Source organism: Quercus robur, chromosome 6 (assembly GCF_932294415.1).
Source record: "Quercus robur chromosome 6, dhQueRobu3.1, whole genome shotgun sequence".
Classification (NCBI taxonomy): Eukaryota; Viridiplantae; Streptophyta; class Magnoliopsida; order Fagales; family Fagaceae; genus Quercus; species Quercus robur.
The window spans coordinates 28,123,905-28,145,251 of NC_065539.1; the positions used below are offsets into that span (position 1 = coordinate 28,123,905).

At 37.3% G+C, this 21,347-nt stretch overlaps 1 protein-coding gene across 1 annotated transcript; it reads right to left on the reverse strand.

Moving 5' to 3' along the window:
• Positions 1–12,034: 12,034 nt before the first annotated feature.
• On the reverse strand, positions 12,035–15,652 carry LOC126690073 (uncharacterized). The gene is made up of 3 exons (XM_050385208.1): positions 14,122–15,652; positions 13,889–14,025; positions 12,035–13,501 (listed from the first exon to the last, which is right to left on the reverse strand). The coding sequence occupies exons 1-3, from the start codon at positions 15,650–15,652 to the stop codon at positions 12,035–12,037; spliced, it is 3,135 nt and encodes a 1,044-aa protein (XP_050241165.1).
• Positions 15,653–21,347: the final 5,695 nt, after the last annotated feature.

Here is a 21,347-nt window from a genome sequence, read left to right on the forward strand (position 1 = left end):
CCTTACTAATATAAGATCAAAGAGTTTGAAAGAGACGATTTTCACGATTTTGACAATTGATTTTGATTACTAGTGTAGGTAAAGTCTTAAAAAATGAGAAATGTATTATTTTTGTACTAAAAATGTTGATAAGATGTGGAATGAAATGACTCAAGGAAATCACTAGCAACATTTATGTTTATATCTTAAAAAAACTAGTCAAGTTACGATTGGGACTCCTTATAATCTCTAATATTACTAATAAACACTCAATGTGAGACCCAACATAAACTCACACAACACATATTTATTCAGTCAAATCCACCTAATATGGGTCATCATAATAAGATATGAATAAAAACCATGAAGCAACAACATGGGAGTTTCCAGTTATCCATTATTCCTAATAGGATTTGTTCATATATTTTGAAGCATAATGTGTGTCATCATCTCATACCCCTGCGCAGCAGCGGGTGGGGAGGGGGGGGGGGTAATTTTGAAATTTTCTTTAAGAACCAAGATACCCAAAAACACTTTTCCAAATTTGACTTGCTTTTAGAATTTATCCAAAATTTAAAATTACAAGACCCATTTGAGTTGTTGAACTAAGGAACCCTAGCACAAAATTATAGGCAAACCATAAAGACCAAAAAAAAAATGTTTAACTTTGACGAGGTTTGGCTATGGTCAAAACAAATTTTCCTTTTTTTTTGGGGGGGGAGGGGGGGGGGGGGGAATGCTTTAAATGAAAAATTCTATCAATTTATGGCAAAACCCTAGAGTTGAACAAGTGATCTGAGTAGTACCTCTTTCTATGTCTTATGACTCCGTCTATCATGTAGGCGAGATGTGCAAATCACTTGAATTCTCCCTATCATGGTTTGAGCTCATTATTTGCAATGAAATCGAGAGTACATTGATGTCTTTAACTTAAAGGCTTGAAAGGAGCTTCCACCTAGTTATAGATCCGTGAACTATTTTAACTCCACAATGAAGGTCTACACACCATACTAAGTTTGGAGTTAGGGTATGGTCTTGGGAAAAAGGTTAGGCACCCCAGACCGTATGAATGTACACATACACATGCACCTTAACCCTAGATTCTACATAAGACAAGAAACAAAGGGAGAAGGGCATAAATTTAATCATCTAAACATTATGGTCAACCAATCATGTGAGAATCAATCCAGTATGTGAGTATCATTCAGGCATGTGACAATCTAGAGCACGCCAATATTCAAGTTTGTGAGCATTCAAGCATGTGAATACTTATGCATGTGAGCATCCAAGCATGTCAATAATTAATTTTTATTTGAGAGATTCTTAATTGAATTGAAATCTTCATTAAATCTTAAGTATCTTCCCAAATTAGACCTAATATTAAGAGTTAAATGTACTCTTAACTTTTATGAAAGTGCTCCTTTTAGGAAACATCTCATCAAAAAATTACACATTATTACTCTTTGATATCAACTTATTTTAAATTCAAATCTTAGAGTATGTTTGGTTGGGGTAAAAACTAGGGGGATAGAAAATGACCGGGGGAGGGAGGGAGGAGGAGGGAGGTGTGTTTAGTAGGGAGGGGAAAAATGGGGGGGGGGGGGGGGGGGAATGGTAGGGCCCGATAGTTTTCTCTCTAGGCCCACCGAAACTCAATCTCCCCATATTGGGGAGAAAATACGAGTAAAAACAAGAAGCAAAAGCTTCTTTGTACTTTGGACAAAATTACCCCAAGCAACAACAATCATCTTTTGAATATTTTGCTTCTTTGTTTTTTTTTTTGGTCTTTTTCTAATATTCAGTCTCATTTGTTTCTATTTTTAGAAAACAGTTTTGGGTTCTTTAACTTCTTGTGCTATTTCATCTTTTAATTATTTTTTTTTTCTTTTAAAAATGAAGTGCCCATTCATAAGGAAAAATCTTTTATGCGTCGGACATATGAGACCCATGTCTCACTGACATGTGAATCCCATGCGTGGGACCCACATGTCAGTAAGACATAGGTCTTATACATCCGGCGCATGAGATACTTTCTCCATTTATACACAATTTTTTAATACAAGTATAGTGTGTTACATTTTGTTTTATCTAATAGGGACATGATAGTATATTTATACAAGCTCTATTTTCTAACATCTCATTTTTCTTTTTAACCAAACAAAAGAGTTTTTCATCCCTCAACTTTCTACCCCCCAACCAAACAAAAGTGTTTTATATAGGATGACCATACGAGCAAGATTACTCCTCACTTTAACTTGATCATATTGGTAAGGATTTAAACTCATCGTTCTATCTACCTTATTTGGTTGTTTAATTAATACTTGTTGTCACATATCTCTTATATTTTTAAACATCAGCCATGAACATCTGCCTAAATGACTACGCAAATGACTTGTGCCTTGTTTAAAATCACCCAAGTAAAGCTTGCCACAATGATGACATTGAGTTTTAGATTTCCCATTAACTTTCTTCCTAGTAAAATGATTCCGAACATCTGAGGTACACCTTCCTTTTTCACTTGCATCCACATCCTCATCCCCATTCACGTCTACAACCTCTTCCTCTCCCTCTACCTCTAGCAACAAGTCCACCACCAGGGATTGCGGACTCCCAATTGGTTCAAAAGGTTGGGAGTTAGGAATTCTATCAGTCAAAACAAATATTCACAAATTAGCATCACAACACACACAAATATCAATTGAAAAAACTCCAATCATGATTACACTTGATTATCTACAAAATTCAAACACTTGCTCATTGTTTAATGGGCATAAAGGTGATGGTAATCTGTGAGGGTGAGTTGACAAAAGGCGACAATGGTAAGGGTGATTGTGAGAATGGCGAAGGAGAACGCATAGTTGGCAAGGGACAACGTGTGGTTCTCGAGGGAAAGCTGCTTGGCAAGGGAGAACCAGATTTTTTTGTTTCTCCCATTTCCCTTTTAGGTACAAATATACAATAATATCACACAATTGACAATTTAAATAAAATTAATGATCTATTTCAATAATAAAATCTGTAAATGTCAACAAATATAAAGCCTGCTAAGCACAAGCCTATAACACAATAATACCTAATCTTTAATAACAGAAATACAATCATACTGGTACGAACAAACATATAGAAGCTGAAATACCAGTTCCATTTGAAAGGAAAAGATATTCGATAAGCCCATAAATCTCACTGATCATTAAACAAGACCCCCAAAGATATATCGCCAACTAGCGTTGAACTAACAAATACCCAATCTAATCAATCATACATACACTCCATTTAGAACGTTACATATTACAAATGCCAAAATCTCAGTAAAGCAGAAGTACAAAATTACCAATTTTCAACACTTGAACCTATAGTAGAAACATAGAAACAACAAAAAGCCCGGATCAAATTGCCAAAAATCCTTGTCACCGGCAAAAAACTTCAATGGACAACATGGACTGCTAATGCATAAATTGACCAAAGATTTCATCAACCATAAACAATGTAACGAATCCGAAGTTATAAAAAAAAAAAAAAAAAAAGTAACGAACCCAAAAAAGAAGAAGAAGAAGTGAAGAACGACGAAGTGACAAATCTGTGGAGAACGACGAACCGGCGGTGATGTAGGGATGAGGGAGGGCTTGGGAACGAGTGGGGTTATGGCTGGTGGCGAGGGAATGAATGAGAGTGAGAGTGAGTGAGGGTGAGAGTGCGTGAGGGTGAGGCCTGAGGGGGGAGGCTGAAAGCTGAATGAGAGTTAGGGTGTGTTTGGTAGAGTGGATTTTAGGGATGATGGAAAAAAAGGGAGAGAAAATGAGGAGAAAAAATTGTTTAGAAGGTGTTTGGTTGAGAAGGGGAGAGAGGAAAATGATGGTGGGGCCCGGATGTTTTCTCTTTGGGTCCACCAAAAAAATTTCTCTCCAAAATAGGAAGAAAATTGAGTAGAAGGAGTTTGATAGGTAAATGACAAAAATGCCCATGTGCACTTGCACATGGGCTGTCCAGTATGTTTTTATTTATTTATTTTTTTTAGACATGATTTTTTTCTAGGCATGATTTTTATTTTTTAATAAATTTGGCTGATTGCTTTTTTTTTTTTTTGTCACTTTTTTTGTTTTAATTAGGTATCATTTTTTAACAAGGGTATATGAGTAAATTTATACAAATACACTTTTTTTATCCTTGTACTTTTCCACTTCCAGCTAAACAATAAGGAGGAAAATTAAAATCTTTTCTATCCTCCCATTTTTCCACATTTTCACAATTTTCTATCCTCTCACTTCTCCAACCAAATAGACCCTTAGGGTTAGGACTTAGGACTTAGGTTAAATGGAATATATATAATATGGTTTTTTTTGTAATTTTGGTCTTAGTGGGTCGGGTTTGGGTTCAGGTTCGGGATGGGTATTACTAAAACCTGCACCCGATCCTGAACCCCCTTCATGTTTGATATTTAAAAACCCAAACCTGACCCTATTATTTCGCGGGTTGGGTAAAACTTGACCCATTGGAATTGGCTCGAGTCGGGTACCCACGAGTTGGGGCGGGGTTTGCCATTCCTATTATTTACTGATAAAATGGCTTATTTACCGAAAATACATTAGAAATGAAAGGAAATGTTTTGTTTTATTTTTTGATTTTATTTTTGTTTTTGGGTTGGTGCAGGGCCGTCAAAGTGAGATCTGAAAGGCCAAAAAAATTTTTGGGCTTGACAAACGCACGTTAAATTGCGTCGAAGACAAAAATGTATGTAGCTTTCATCCAAGGTGTTCGCAATGGATTCACTAAAAGGGAATTCTCTAGATAATGAAGCAATATAAATTGCCCAAATAATAGGTAATGAATAATAATTAATGAAGGTCATCTCGGACACGTGTAATATGTAATAATGTGTTTCTTATTTAATTATCCAAATGAAAAGAAAGAGAAACTTTTCTTGAAAGGAATGATGTCTTCACTATGTCATTGTTAGAGTTGGTAAATGGTAGGAGATGATGATCGTTGTGGTTTGGAATTGGACTTAATACAAAAAAAAAATAAATAAAAAAATAGAAAAATAGAAAAATAAAAAATAAAAACGTGGTGCTCTCAGACTGTTGGAAGTTTGTGGGTTGTTGAGACGTAATTTGGTCACTTTGACAAATACCAACCCTCTCGATACTGACATCTTTCCTTAATCCCGATACACTCCTTCAGCAGCCTGTGTGGTTGTTGTTGGTGCCTTTACTATCAATTTGTAAACATCGATTCGATCCTAATTATTCTCTTTCATGCCTCCATATTGACATATGGCTTTTGTTTATGGAAATCAATCATATATATATATATATATATATATATATATATATATATATTTAAAACTAATTTATGTACAGCTGCATCTGCATCCACAAAATTGAATAATTACAGTTGAAAAAAAAAAAAAAAACCTCAATCTTAACTGGCCTTGTTGTGGGTCTAGTCCATTTTTAGTGGCAAGAGAGGCCATGTGGTGGACTATTCCTATTTCTCTATAGTAGAAGTTTGCTTGGCAGCCAAGCACAAAGAATACCATTTCAACTTGAAATAGGAGAAAGTTTTGGTTGGTTGGGTTAATATATAAAGACAAGGTTTATTAGGTTTTCTGTGGTGTGCTGCATAAAGAGCAAAGAAAGAGGAAGCCGCACAAGAGAAAAGAGAGAGCAGCCAAGAGGGAGTTGCTTAGAGAGAGAGAGGAAAAAAAAAAAACAAAAAGAAAAAAAAAAACAGCCGAGAGAGAGCGCCTGCTGCCTTTGAGATAAATAATTAGTGTGAGAAAGCAAAGAAAACGAGGGAATTTTCTTTAGTCATGAGATATACACTAATGGATTTATTATTGTATTTGGTGAATCTCAAGTTAGACATAAACTTGAGAATTATTATAATTGATTTGATAATAGTGAATTGATTCGGAGTTTGTCTCGTGATTTTTCCCCTAAAAGAGAATGAGTTTTCCAGGTAAATATTTGTGTTCTTATGTGTGATTATTATTTTGGATTTCTAATATTGGTGATAATATTATTTGAGACCTAACTAGTGGTATTAGAGCTAAGGTTAGAGTAGAAGCGATGGCCAGAGAAGAAGGCAAGGTTTCAGGAATTGAGAAGTTTGATGGAATAGACTTTGGGCATTGGAGGATGTAGATAAAAGATTATCTCCATGGGTTTGCCTCTTTTGGGGAAGAAACCTGATACTATGAAGGATGAATGATGAAATCTTCTTGACAAACAAGTACTGGGAGTTCTTCGATTAACTCTGTTAAGATCAGTTGTACACAATGTTATAAAAGAGAAGACCACAGTGGATGTGATGAAGGGTTTGCCCGGCATGTATAAAAAGCTGTCGGCTAATGACAAGGTGCATCTTATGAAGAAATTGTTTAATCCGAAAAAGGTAGAAGACACTCTTGTAGTGTAGTATCTGAATGAGTTCAATACAATCACAAATCAATTATCCTTAGTGGAAATTGAATTTGATGATGAGGTTCGTGCATTGATTGTTTTGGCTTCTTTACCAAATAGTTGGGAAACCATGATAATGGTAGTAAGTAATTTTGTAGGAAAAGGAAAACTAAAATATAATGATATTCGAGATTTGATTTTAAGTGAGGAGGTTCACAGGAGAGATGCGAATATAGACAATGCACAAGATCAAACTTTTGTCACGGAAAACAAGAGTAGCGGTAGAAGTAGAGGAATTAATGATCGAGCTAAGTTCAATGATAGGTCAAAATCAAGAGATTGATCTCAGTTTAAGGAAACTAGAAGATACTTCTATTGTGGAAAAAATGGCCACATAAGAAGAAATTGTTGGCATTGGAATAAAGAACAAAATTGAAGGCAAAGATGAAAAGAATGATAGTGAGAAAAATACTAAAGCTGCTGTCATTGCAGAGGAAATTGTGGTGCTCTCTATTAAAGAGCAGTGAGCATGTTGTTAACAATGACGTTGAGTGGGTTGTTGATTTGCCAGCTTCCCTTTATCCCTATGAAAAGGGGGGTTGTTTACCACGTACAAAGCAGGGGACTTTGGTATTGTGAAGATGGGTAATTCTAGTTATTCAAAAATTGTGGGAATTGGTGATGTGTGCGTTAAAACCAATGTTGGTAGTACCATGATGTTGAAGGATGTGCGATATGTTCCAGATTTAAGGATGAATGTGTTTTCTACATTGGCTATTGTAAGCATCTTGCTAATGGAAGATGAAAACTTACTAAGGGGTCATTGGTTGTTGCAAAAGGACATGGTTGTTGCAAGACGACATGCTTGTTGCGGTATGTACTAGACTCATGTGAAGACCTATAAGAAGAAGTTCAATGAGTTTAAAGATTTTAGAAATACTCCACAATTGAGAGTTGAGATTGATGGTGATGATGCCAAGTTGGTGAAATTCTGTTTGCCTAATAGTGCTTCAAATGAGAAAGTAATAGGTGATGAAGAATATGAAGATGCCAAGGTTACATGGGATGATGATGAAGTGAAAGACCTTGGAGGTCATGAGTAGGTGGAGCAATATCCTCCACTATTGATTGATTAACCTAACAAGAAGAGGACTAATGGAGAATGTTGAATTTTTAGCTTCAAGAATAATAGGACTTCTGATGAAGGGGAGCCAAGAGATTAGATTAAGGAAATCCGATATAAGTTTAATTCATTGAAAATGAAAGGTATTGACATTGATGAGGTGTTCTCAGTGTTGGTGAAGATATTGAAGAAGGTTGAGCCTTGTATCGGCTTGACCGGCATGGATTTGAATTGAAGAGCTAGATTGAAGTTCTCCTCCCATTGGTGGGGTTAGAGGGGAAGATTATTGTGGGTCCAGCCCATATTTAGTGGCAAGAAAGGCCATGTGGTAGACTACTTTTATTAGAAATAGGAGTACTCTATAGTAGAAGTTTGCTTCGCAGCCAAGCATGAAGAATACTATTTCAACTTGAAATAGGAGAAGGTTTTGGTTGGCTAAGTTAATATATTAAGACAAGGTTTAGAAAATTCTCATTAAGCGTGTTATAAATTCTAAAATGCTATTTTTAGCAATTGAAACCACAAAAACCTACTTCATCAAAGATGCCATATGCTAAAAAAATTGACATCTTGCTACAATGAGCTCTCAAAAATGAGAGCACACTGTAGTAAGATGTTATAATTTTTTAATGTTTTTAATTTTCTCTCTTCATAGACTCAGACCCAGACTCACTCTCATCACTCTCGTTTTCTTTCTTAGACTTTCCCTCTTATTCTTTGTCCTCTTTCTCACTCTCCCTCTCTCTTATGGATTGATTGGTTCCTGGGTCATGGTGCGGTGGTTTGTTGGTCCAATTTGGGTGGTTAGGTAGTTGGTCATGGGTTTGATGGGGGTGTGGGTCTGATGGGGTCGTGGGGGCGATGGATCTGGCTATTGTTGTTTGTGGTGGTTGCAGGTGGATCTGGCTGTCATGGGTTCGATGGTTTGATTTTTTTTGCTGTTGTTTGTGGTTGCAGGTGGATCTAGTTGGTGGGGGCGATGATGGCGGGTTTTTTTTTTTTTTTTTGGTTGTTGTGGGGGAGAGAGAGAGAGAGAGAGAGTAAAAAAAAAATCAATAAAAAATAATAAAGAAAGAATATTTAAATGAAATGGTAAAAAAAAAAAAAAAAACGTTTTAATGTTAGGAGTATTGTAAAGTGATGTGTTAAATGCTATAAAGTTAGGTTTTTAGATGCTAAATGCTAAAATTTTTAAAACTCTTGATGAGAATGCTCATATTAGATTTTTTGTGGTGTGCTACATAAGGAGAGCAGAGAAAGAGGAAGCCGCACAAGAGAAAAGAAAGAGCAACCAAGAGGGAGACGCTTAGAAAAAAAGACGCTAGTTGAGAGAGAGAGCTATACGTGGAGAAGAAAATAAAGAGGAGAGAACAAAGTGTTGCCACATTTGAGAGAAATAATTAGTGTGTGTGAGAATAAAAAGAAAACAAAAGATTTTCTTTAGCCATGAAACATATATTAGCTAGTGGATTTATTATTCTATTTGATGAATGTCAAGTTAGGCATAAATTTTAGAATTATTGTAATTTTTTTAATAATAATGAATTAATTTAAAGTTTATCTTATGATTTTTTCCTTTAAGAAAAAATAATTTTTACGTAAATATTTATGTTTTTGTGCATTTGTGTTATTTTGAATTTCTAATATTAGTGATAATATTATTTGGATCCAACATGCCTCTAGTCTAGGCACGGCCCTTGTTAATCTAATCACACCCATTGAATATTTATTTATTTTGACAGATGTGGAGTTCGGATATTTGTTCTGATAAAATGTCTTCACTCTTCGCCATGTCGATTGTCGCGGTTTAGAGAGTTTGGACTTCCAATAACACCCTCACCTAACCCCACCAACCCAGCTGGAGGTGTGACTGACTTTTGGACGAGTATACACACTGTGACTCCACTCGACGCACTTCGAAGCTTTGATCATTTCTTCCAAGAAAAGAGGGTTGGTGTGTAAGTGAGAAAGAGGATATTCAAATGAGGGACTTGGCCTACCTAGAAATAGGATATTCAAATACTACATCATAAACTAAACTTGGCTTTGTCTGGTTTGGCTTGCTTTTCATTGAATGGTTTACCTAACTTGATTTTTGGCTTGCATTGTCTGTTTTGGCTTGCTATCAAACTTTTTACCAGTTTTTTCCATTCCTGATTTTTTTTTTTTTTCCCAAAAATAGATTGTTATGGTATGCTTTAAGGGCTAGGAGTTGTAAAATCAATCAACCCATTTGTCCACTCAAACCCATCCAATTATTAATTGGGTTAAATAGGTATTAACCCAATTAACATTAATGTTTATTGGGTTTTAACTAAGTATCTAATTAGACCCAATTATGATGCAAGTATCATTTCTATAAATCACCAAATTTGAAAATACCCCAAAACCACTTAAAATTACCAAAATACCCCTTCAACTTAAAAAATGACTGAAATACCCCCTAAACCTAAAAATGACCAAAATACTCTTGAAATCTAAAAAAAGAAAGATAAAAATACCTCCTAAACCTAAAAAAATGACCAAGATACCCTTAAAACTTAAAAAATGACCGAAATACTCTCTAAACCTAAAAAGGGACCGAAATACCCCCAAAACCTAAAAATTGACCAAAATACCCCTAACCTAAAAAAAAGACCAAAATTACTCCGAAATCTAAAAATTGACCAAAATACCCCCTAAACCTAAAAAATAACTAAAATATCCCCGAAACCTAAAAATTGGCCAAAATACCCCTTAAACCTAAAAAATGGCCAAAAATACCCTCGAAACCTAAAATTACCAAAATATACCCCTAAACCTAAAAAATGTATGAAATACCCCTTAAACCTAAAAAGACCAAATTACCCCCCTAAACCTAAAAATTGACCAAAAGACCCCCTAAACCTTAAAAATGATCGAAATACCCTCGAAACCTAAGAATTAACCGAAATACCAAAACCTAAAATGACCAAAATAATCCCTAAACCTAAAAAATGACCAAAATATCCTGAAACCTATAAAATGTAAAAAATTCCCCTTAAACCTATCAGACAATAAAAATATCCCCTAAACATAAAAAAACACCAAAATACCCCTTAAACCTAAAAAATACTAAAATACCCCTAAAAACTAAAAAATGCTCGAAATATCCTTAAAACCTAAAAAATGTCTGAAAGACCTCCAAAACCTAGAAAATTACCAAAATAGCCCCAAAATCTAAAAATTAACGAAACACCCCTAAAACCTAAAAAATTAGTGACATTCCCTCAAAACCTACAAAATGACTGAAATACTCTTAGAACCTTGAATTTGACGAAAACAACCTCGAAACATCCAAAATACCTGAAAACTCTATTTTTGTAATTTTAGAGGCATCAGGTGTATTTTGTTCATCTTATAGGATTAGTGGTGTTTTGGTCATTTTAGATATTTTGAGGGGGTATTTTGGTTGTTTTATAGGTTTCAAGATATTTTAGGTAATTTTAGAGGTTTCGGGATATTTGTGCTGATTTTAGAGGTTTTGGGTGTATTTGGGTCATTTTAAAGGTTTAGGGGTATTTTTGTCATTTTATAGGTTTAAGGGTATTTTGGTCATTTTTAGGTTTTAGGGGTATTTTGGTCATTTTTTAGGTTTAGGGGGTACTGTGGTCATTTTTATAGTTTTTGTGGGGTTTTTGGTTCATTTTTTAAGGTTTCGGGGGTATTTTGGTCATTTTTTAGATTTCGGGAGTGTTTTGGTCATTTGTTAGGTTTAGGGGGCATTTCAGTCATTTTTTAAGTTTAGGAGGCATTTCGGTCATTTTCTAGGTTTAGGGGGTATTTTGGTCATTTATAGGTTTAGGGGCTATTTTGGTAAACTTTTAGGTTTTGGGGGTATTTTTGGTCATTTTTTAGGTTTAGGGGGTATTTTGGCAATTTTTAGATTTCAAGAGTATTTTAGTCTTTTTTTTTTTATGTTTTTGGGGGGGGGGGGGGGGGGGGTAATTCGGTCATTTTTAGGTTTCGACGGGTATTTTGGTCATTTATTAGGTTTAGAGGGTATTTTGGTCAATTTCTTAGTTTTAGGGGGTATTTTGGTCATTTTGTGGGTTTATGGGAGTATTTCGGTCATTTTTTAAGGTTTAGGGGGGGGGGGGTGTATTTTGTTAATTTTTAGTTTTCTCGGATACTTTGGTCATTTTTTAGGTTTATGGGATATCTTGGTCAATTTTTAGATTTTAGAGGTATTTCGGTCATTTTTTAGGTTTCGAGGTTATTTTATTAATTTTTATTGGTTTCTAATCATATTTGGTATTTTTTTAGGTTTAGTGGGTATTTTGGTAATTTTAAAGGATTTTAAGAGTACTTTGGTCATTTTCAAGTTTTAGGGGCATTTTGGTAATTTTGATTATTGTGTAATTGGGTGGGTTGGATTTACCCATAATAATTGGGTTAGATTGGGTTTAGGTTAGAAGTAATTAGTTAAATGGGCAATAAATGAGAAAATGAGTTTTATATATTCAACCTTTTTTTTTTTTTTTTTTTTGAGAATGAAAACCGAGCCCTTTTATTAACTCCCCGGAATATTTGAAAAAACAAAAGGTTCAATATCAGATGGAACATGCTCCATCCAAACTAGTAACGGAAACAAAACTATTGCTCTCCTAGCCAAAGCATGGGCGACACAATTGCCCTGCCGCTTAATATGAGAGAAAGAGAAAAAACTAAGTGAACCAATAATAGACATAATGTCTTTTACAATCTGGCCGATGGATGATTGGCCTGACTCCGTAGACCTCAAAGCTCTGCACATTACTTCCGAGTCTCCTTCAAATTCCGAACCTGCAATGCCCAGCTCAACAATGAAATTAGCAGCCCTTCTCGCAGCCAAAGCTTCCAGCACTTCCACCGAACCCGGATACAGAATCTTCTCGGCAAGAGCAGCGATTACCTCACCCTTTGCATTCCGAACCACCACCCCTATACCAGCCTCTCCCGATTCAGAGAACATAGCCCCATCGTAATTTGTCTTGAACCGTTCACCCATAGGCGGACACCAACGTACAAGACCCTTAGCTGGTTTTGGGGCTGCCTTGGGACGCTTTGCTTGAAACTCCGTAAGATATGCCATAACCGTTTGTAGAATTCTGTCCGAGGCTAAACCCTTTTCATTCAAGCGCAACCTGTTCCTATGATTCCATATAAGCCACGCCACTACCGCAAAAAGTTCCAGCTTATCACTCCATTGTCCGACCAAAGAAATAAGCTCTTGTACCTCTGGAATTTGCGGATGCTCTGTTTGGACCCAGCTGAAACAGGGGAACCAAATATGTTGAAGCTTCTCGCAACTCCAGATAGCGTGGAGAGTATCTTCCTCAGCCGCGAGACATGCCTTGCATTTTGCATCTTCCAATACCCTTCTCCGCTTCAAGTTTTCCATGGTTGGCAATGCATTTGAACACACCCGCCAGAGGAACATTTTAATTTTGTTTGGACTATGTAACTTCCATACACGCTTCCAGAAGAGATTTTGCTTCGAACTATCCGAGCTTGATGCAGCACCCAAAGTTTCAGATTCACACAGGAGCTGATATCCTGATTTAACCGAGTAATTACCATCCTTGCACCCCGGCCAAATTAAGCAATCATCTTGGTCCATCCAGCACAGTGGGATAGCTTGGATACGGCTAACCTCGAAGCTCAAGAAGTTTTGCTTTAACACATTTTGATCCCAGGTCCTTGTATCAGGATTTATAAGGGCAGCAACCCGTGCACCTACCAGCCCACCCGATTGTGGAGACAGAATTTTAGCCGAACCCCTCCTAGGCAGCCAGCTATCATTATAAACATTAATACTTCTACCATCCCCTATCCTCCATCGCATCCCCATCGAAATCACCCTTCTGGCTTTGAGAATGCTCTGCCAGGCATAAGACCCCCCAGCTGCATGGGCTTCAAAAATTGAACCATTTGGAAAGTACTTTGCTTTGAAGACACGAAAGAATAGGGAGTTATGATCCTTTAGCAGTCTCCACACCTGTTTTGCAAGCAAGGCATCATTAAACTTTCCCAAATCCTTGAAACCCAACCCCCCTTCAGCCTTTGGCTTACAAAGAACCTCCTATTTTTTCCAATGGATTTTTCTTTGCTCGCCCTTTTGTCCCCAAAAAAATTTCCTGATTAGCGCCTCAATTTCATCACAAAGGCCTCCCGGTAATTTGAAGCAGCTCATAGCAAAGGTGGGAATTGCTTGTACCACGGCTTTGAGCAAAATCTCTCTACCCGCTTGGGACAAAAGCTTCTCTTTCCACCCTTGGAGTTTGCTCCAAACTCTCTCCTTTATATAATTAAGGCTTTCCGTCTTGTTTCTTCCCACCACCGCAGGTAAACCAAGATATTTTTCATATTCTTTAACCTCAGGTACCTGTAGAAAGTTTGAGAGTTGATTCTTTGTGTCACCATGAACTGCCTTGCTGAAGAAAATGGTTGTCTTCTCACGGTTTAACTTTTGGCCTGAGGCTTTCTCATACAATGATAGAATATTTTGAATAACCTGTAAATCTGCCAAAGAGGCTCTACAAAATAACAGGCTATCATCAGCAAAAAATAAATGAGAAATTTTTGGCCCCCTCTTGCATAAAGAGAAACCCCTAATACCATCCTCCGCTGCTGCCCTTTGAAGCATTCTATTCAAACCTTCTGAACATATTAAGAACAAATAGGGGGACAAAGGGTCTCCCTGCCTTAGACCTCGTGAAGGTCTAATATCACCCCTCGGTTCACCATTTACCAAGATAGAGTAGGAAACAGTGCTAATACATTCATAGACAAGGGACACCCACTTTTCACAAAAACCCAATTTCTCCATTATTTTTATCAGATACACCCACTCCACCCGATCATACGCCTTGCTCATATCTAGTTTCAGAGCCATAAAACCCCCCTTCTTCGATTTTTGGTTCTTCATATGGTGCAGTGTCTCAAAGGCAACCAGGATATTATCAGATATTGCTTTGCTAGATTGAAAAGCACTTTGAGTATCAGATATAACACATGGTAAAACAATCTTGAGTCTATTTGCAAGTACCTTAGAAATAAGCTTATATAGAGTGTTGCATAGAGCAATTGGACGGTAGTCAGAGACTCTTACCGGACTTTTGACCTTTGGAATGAGAGTGATGAAGGTTCGGTTTATTGAGGAAGGTATAGAGCCCGAATTGAGACAAGTGAGTACGGCCTCCACCACATCATCTCCAATGGCCGGCCAAAAGTGCTGGAAAAAAAGGGGTGGCATGCCATCCGGTCCTAGTGCTTTTAGGGGATCCATCTGCGTCAGAGCCAACTCCACTTCCTCTCTTTCAAAAGGTGCTACTAGTGCCTGATTCATCTCCTCTGATACCACCATAGGAGTGGCTACTAAGGCTTCCTTAATCTGATCTGGTAAGGAAGAAGCAAAGAGACTTTGGTAAAATTCTACCAAAATATTTGCAATCCCATTTTCATCCTCACATTTATCCCCCCTATGATTTTCCAGCAGCTCAATTCTATTTCTCCTGAACCTATGGGATACTTTACTATGGAAATAACGAGTATTACTATCACCTTCATGCAACCACAAAGCTCGGGATCGTTGTTTCCACATTTTTTCTTCTTTAGAGAGTAGATCATTAATTTCTTTTTTCAGCCTAAGCACCCTGTTCATCGACCTCCCTGCTATGGCTGCCTCTTCTGCCTTCCTCAACAATTCTTTTTTTTCCTTCAACAATCTTGTAATATTCCCTATAGACATTCGACTCCACCATTTTAATTTTGCTTGGCAATGGGTGATCTTGCCTTCAACCCGAGCCATAGCTTGGCCAGGAACATCACAACCCCACGCCGCCTCCACCGTATCCCTACACCCCTCCTCCTCCAACCACATGTGCTCAAACCTCCATGGTTTATTACGGAACTTAGGCACTCCATTGAGACAAATAAGAATTGGTTTGTGGTCAGAGGAACCACACTCCAAATGAATAAACTTCGTCGCCGGGAATTTTCCTAACCAATCCATTGTAGCAACTGCCCTATCCAACCTCTCCCATATTGTATGGCCATCCGGATGCCCATTACACCATGTGAACTTCCCCCCCACAAAACCAAGGTCTTGAAATCCACATTCATCTAACATCGCTCTAAAATCCTCCATTTGTCTACTAGGTCTAATTCGGCCCCCCCATTTCTCATGGCTTCTCGTAATCTCATTAAAATCACCTGCACATAGCCATGGAATAGCATTTCTATTTTTTAGTCGCCGCAAGCATGACCAAGACAAGTGATGATTTGCTGTTTCTACCTCTCCATAAAAACCTGTAAATCTCCATTCATCCTCCGTGCCTTTATTCACAATGCCATCTATATGGTTTGGGGAGAATGTATCAAGTGAGAAATCAATCCCCTTCTTCCAAAAAATAACAATGCCCCCCCCCCCCCCTCTCGTTTCACGACTAACTTCAATCATACCACCCAAGTTTAATCTAACCCTAACTTCTTCTAGCCTTGCTTTATCCAGCCATGTTTCGGCTAAGAATACGACTGAGGGATCTTGTGCCCGGATCATGTCTCCAAGCTCTTGTTCTGTCGGTTGGTTCCCAAGCCCCCGACAATTCCAACATAAGAGATTCATTGCTCCTGGCGGGGCTGTGCTGCAGCCTCCACCAATGAGGGATTTGCCTTAGAAGTTTGAACATTCACCCTTCTCTTTTTAATTTTTTCATCCTCATCTACCTCCATCATAGGACGTTTAGAAGAGTTTATCACTTCCTTTGGGCAGCCATCGGGGACCCTCTGATCCACCCTCACTTTCCTAGTCCATGTCCTTGAAGTACTACCCACCATGCAAGCCTTACTCACTTTGGAGATAAGAGTATCGGGCTGGACATTCTCCAAATTTTCCAAAGGACGAGCTCCTAAGTGGACCACGTGAGCTGCACCTGCCTCCAAACCCAATTCAGTCTCCTTTGTTCGGTTAGGAAGCTTCTCATCAATAGCATGGTCAACTCCCACATTCAATTGATTGGCAGCCGCCTCCCTTGAATTCCTCCCAGAGAAATCAATTTTATTTAATTCCTCATCTATCTCCCTAATCCGCTCCTCAATTATATCTCTATTATTTCCATTCAAATCCATATTAAACACAGTTGGCGGTTTCACCTTAGCATTTTTGGACCCATTCAATGATTCCCCTAAATGCTCTTCAATTCCATCCGTAACGTCCTCTGTTTCCTTATTTGCATGAAAGCCGTCAACCCTCACCTCCTTAGACGGCGGCGCTGCTTGCATGGCAGCCTTGCTGGCCTTCCCCGAACCTCTTTCTTCCTAGCTTCATAGAACCCAGGCACCACTACTACCGGTTTCCTTCTCCCCTGGTTTAGAGAAGCTCGAATCCAAGGGCCATAATCTTTATCACTATTTCTTAATGAACCATCACTCTCGATCCATTTCTCGTAGTCTCTGTCAGTGTGATCCAAGCAGCCACACCAGTAACAGAGATTGGGGAGTCTTTCGTATTTGAAAGACACCCAATGCTCTTCCTCATCTTCAATCGAAAGCACCCTGCCCCTGCACAACGGAACAGAGATATCCACTTGTACTCGGACTCGAAAGAAACTTCCTCCGTCCACTTCTTCAGCCCTTGACTCTCGGTTAACAACTCCAACGACATCACACAACTCTTCAGCTATCTCCCTTTTCCAAAAACTAACCGGGATATTGTGAACCTGGACCCAAAGTGATACAGTTTTGAAGACCATTTCATTCACTGGTGCTACGTTAGTTACCCTTTGGAGGACCACCAAATGTCTATCAAAGCTCCACGGTTCACTAGCCAGGATTTTATCAATCTCTTCTGCATTGTCAAACACAAAAAGCCTCGTATGATCGCCTAACTCTCTAACTTGGAAACCACTTCGAGATCGCCACAGAGGGCTGAATGTCCTAGCAATCGCCTCCGTGTTTAGAACTCGTGGAGTTAAGAATTTCGCTGCCACAAGATACTCCTTAGTTGCTTGATCTTTCTTTACCGTTAACTTTCCTCCTTCCCTGTCATTAAGAGACAAATTGCGCCATCGGTTTGTAATACTCTCCATCCCTCGTATTGGTGTTTCCCGAACCCCACAAAAAAAACCCCACAAGCCCTACAGAATAGCTGTGCTATCCCAGGGAACACAATGCCTTACTAAGAAGGGACGTCACTTCTACAGTCGAAGGAGAGAGGAAACAGAGACCTCTTACCTAGGAACAGAGAAACTTTTCTCGCCCACACATTAAATCTGGTTTGGCAGCAAGGATGGGGTTGAAAATTGCATATTCCAATATCCAATAGCTTGGTCTACCTTTGCAATATTCAACCTAATTATGCTCATCCCAAATCCACCCATTTGACACCCCTAAATAAAAACATACATTAACTTGACCCTTATTTTATAAATTAACAGCTATGAACAAGAACTCTAGTTTATTTTATACTCACACGTAAGGATATAACTCTCAATCCTCATTGCCGGCTACCCTACCATTTTAATTGTGGATGGTTTTTCTTCTACAAATTTGATGTCCAATATTTAAAAGAGATAATTATTTCCAATCATTGACATTTCAGCCAATTTTGAGAAATGATATTTTCCTAAAATGTAATTTCATATTGTGTTATATTTTATGAAAATAAAATGGTTGAGGTAAAAAATTTCTCCATATTCTATAAGTTGGTCTTTTGACTTGTGTTGTGATTGAAATTTTGTAAAGTAAGCAAGCAGCTAATAAGATGCTTTCGTAGTTTTAAAACTTTTTATTTTATTTTATTTTTTATTTTTTGCCCAAAAAGGATGGTCAAGCTACAGCAATGGGCTTGTGCCTAATAAAAGTCGGACGCTATCGTACCTTTCCCTTTTAAAAAACAATTATTATTATATGTATAACTTGTTAGATTGTTTTTTTTTTTTTTTTTTTTTTTTTTTGAGCAAAGTATAACTTGTTAAATCTGGATATCAGAGTCAGATTTAAGTATTTTATTATATAGCTATTTGTATATGTTCTGCCAAACATCAAATTAAGTTTGATAGAATATATATATATTTTTTTGAAACTGAAACATTCATTTCATTCAAAACAATAAAATAGTCCAGGCAATACAGAGCAAAGCAACCAGGCAGAACAAAAAGCAGGAAAAGGTAACAAGAACGACGACAAAGCAGAAAAACAGACCCAAACATATTTTCTTAGCGGAAACTATCTATACAGAGAAGATCAGCAATTATCTCTGGCGTTGTACAGTCCAGCTCCTTTGTTCCCCAGATCTCTTGGCTTGTTGAGCAAGACCGTAGGCTATCTTGTTTCCATTCCTATTTATGTGTCTAGCCTCTGCCATCTGAAACCTGGACATTTCTTGGATGATACCTGATGATGCACAAAAAATTGTCTATGGGTTGATCGTCCACACATGCGTTGAATGAGGTACCTGAAGAACAAAGAATATGAAAAGCCTACAAAGAGTACCGGTAGGGTGCCGGTTAAAGACCCTCCGAAGGTTAAGTTAGTGATAGAAGAATCTCCGAGAACTTCAAAGTGTGAGAGCTAGGAAATTCCACGTACCTTGGGGGAGAGGAGGTCAGATGCTTTATATAGTGGTGTGAAGCTAATTGAGATTCCTTGGAATGCAGGATCTTTCCTAATGGAGAAGATTTTGGAGTTAAGGCTCCGAGATTCTAGGGCTTTCCTTCCTATATTGGGAAGATTTGAATGTGGAATAGGGTCTTTGGGCATGGTGTGCAAGTTGTTTCCATGTAGGGGTTTATGAGTGGAGAACACATAAAGGTTTGTGGGGCCCAACATATTCAACCATCGGGTTCATGCAAATCCATCTGTCGGTTTAGGCATCATCTCCCCTATCGCTCTAAACTTCAAACCTATCCATCGGCTTTTATATGCCTGCCACTCGTTGGGACCAACTACTAGGTACCCGACGGATCTCTATGAGGCTAATGGTGTTAGGATTAGTGCCTTAAAATCCTGTTGTATGCTATGTATGACATTATGTTCTATGTAATAAACTTGTTTTTATTATTATCTAAAATACTGGTAGTATGAATATTTGGATATGATCATATAGTCCTTGAGATGCATAGTATGTAATTTATGTGATTTAGTCACAAAAGATATAAATCACAAGTTCTTTGTAAACTCAAAATCTTAGTTCGTAGTCAGTGATGAAATTGGGCATCTCATATGCGAAGACTATAACATGTCAATTAAGATGATTTTTCTTGATCATGGAAGTAAAGACCTCTAGTTGATATGTTAATATGTTTTAAGGGTATAAGACATATTGAACTAGACCGCTGTGAGATTTATTATTTTATTAACGACTGTCAAATGAATAATAAATCTCATGATTTTCATTTACTTAAACTCTTAATCCTGAGGGAATAGTGAACCCAATCATAAAATGTAGGTTGTTTTAATATATCAGCAGTAAGATCTAGACAAACGGTCAAAATCTCAGTATGTTGGGTAACCACACATAATGTTGAAGTAACACATATTCTCAAGATGAAATTCATAGTCTCTTTATAGAGATATAAAATATTCTCTTGAGATAAGTTTGATGAGTTTGGTTATTCAGAGTGTTAGGTCTAACTACTTTAGTAAAGAGTTACTAAAATTTATATTTTATGAAATTAGATTTCATAAAATATATATGAATAACTTAAACAATTAAACTGGGTATTCAAGATCAAGAGGTTGTAATTTTTAAAGTGACAGTTACACATTATGACTTTGTATTACTACGAATATTTTCATGAAGGGGTTAAATGTTTAATGAAGTCTTGGGATATAATTTATTAATAAGGCCTAAATTGAAATTATATTTATATAGTGGTATTAAATATAATTAATGGTAACTTCAGGCTTGTCAAGAGTTGACAGATAAGTCCAAAGCCCATTGGAGCTAGGCTTTATTTGTCCCCTTTGGTCACACTTCAAGCCATACACTAAAGCCTAATTGGGCTAGCCCAAAAGGTTAATCCAATTAGATAATCATTTATTTATTTAATAATAGTTATTAAATAAAGTAACTGCCTAAGTGCAGATATGAAATATGTATGATTAAAAGAGAGAAATATTTAGAGTTTTCTCAAGACACTTGGTTATTCTCTTAAACAAATACATATAGAACTGATTGAGAGACCACATATCTTGGGCACATTGTGGAATTGGAGTGAAGATTGAAAGTCTTCCCAAGTTTAATCTTCATTTTGTTTTGAATTTCACTACATCAAGATATGACTTCTTGTTCTTTGTTTTTAAAACTCAGATATTGAATGTTACCTCATATGAATGAAGTAGATCCGTTTATATTCCGTTCATGTTTTTGTACGAGATAAAAAATGTATTTTTCCAACAAATGGTTGACCTAAGACGACTGCATCGTTTTTGGTGGGAGGGCAGAACAAAACTGCACCGACGACTGCATCGTTGGGTCTTCATGGAGGTGGAGTAGGACATCTGTCTTGACGAATTATTAGGTGAGGTGTTTTCATCCTGACAGGTTGAAGAGTTTAAGAAAAAAATATTTATGTCAAAAATATCCTTATCAATACCAAAGATGATATGTCCCACCATTCCCGTACAATCTTTATCTTTAATTGCCTGGAGAATCTGCATAGAGTCTCCTTCCAAAATAACATTTTCCAAGCCTAGTTCAATGGCTAGAATAACACCTTTTTCCATAGCCATGGCCTATGTTTCCTCCACAACATACTTCCCAGGTAAGGGCATGCTAACAGCTACAACAATCTGACTTTCTCAATACCAAATCACAACCCCTACTCTAGAATGACCATCCT

What these genes read in the sequence shown, in the direction of transcription:
- LOC126690073 (XM_050385208.1), bottom strand. Translation starts at nt 15,652, where the DNA reads ATGGAGGATTTTAGAGCGATGTTAGATGAATGTGGATTTCAAGACCTT. An exon ending in AAGGGCAGCAGCGGAGGATG is followed by an intron (nt 14,026 to 14,121) that starts GTATTAGGGGTT and finishes CCTCTTTGGCAG; the next exon opens with ATTTACAGGTTATTCAAAAT. An exon ending in AACTCTCAAACTTTCTACAG is followed by an intron (nt 13,502 to 13,888) that starts GTACCTGAGGTT and finishes CTTGCAAAACAG; the next exon opens with GTGTGGAGACTGCTAAAGGA.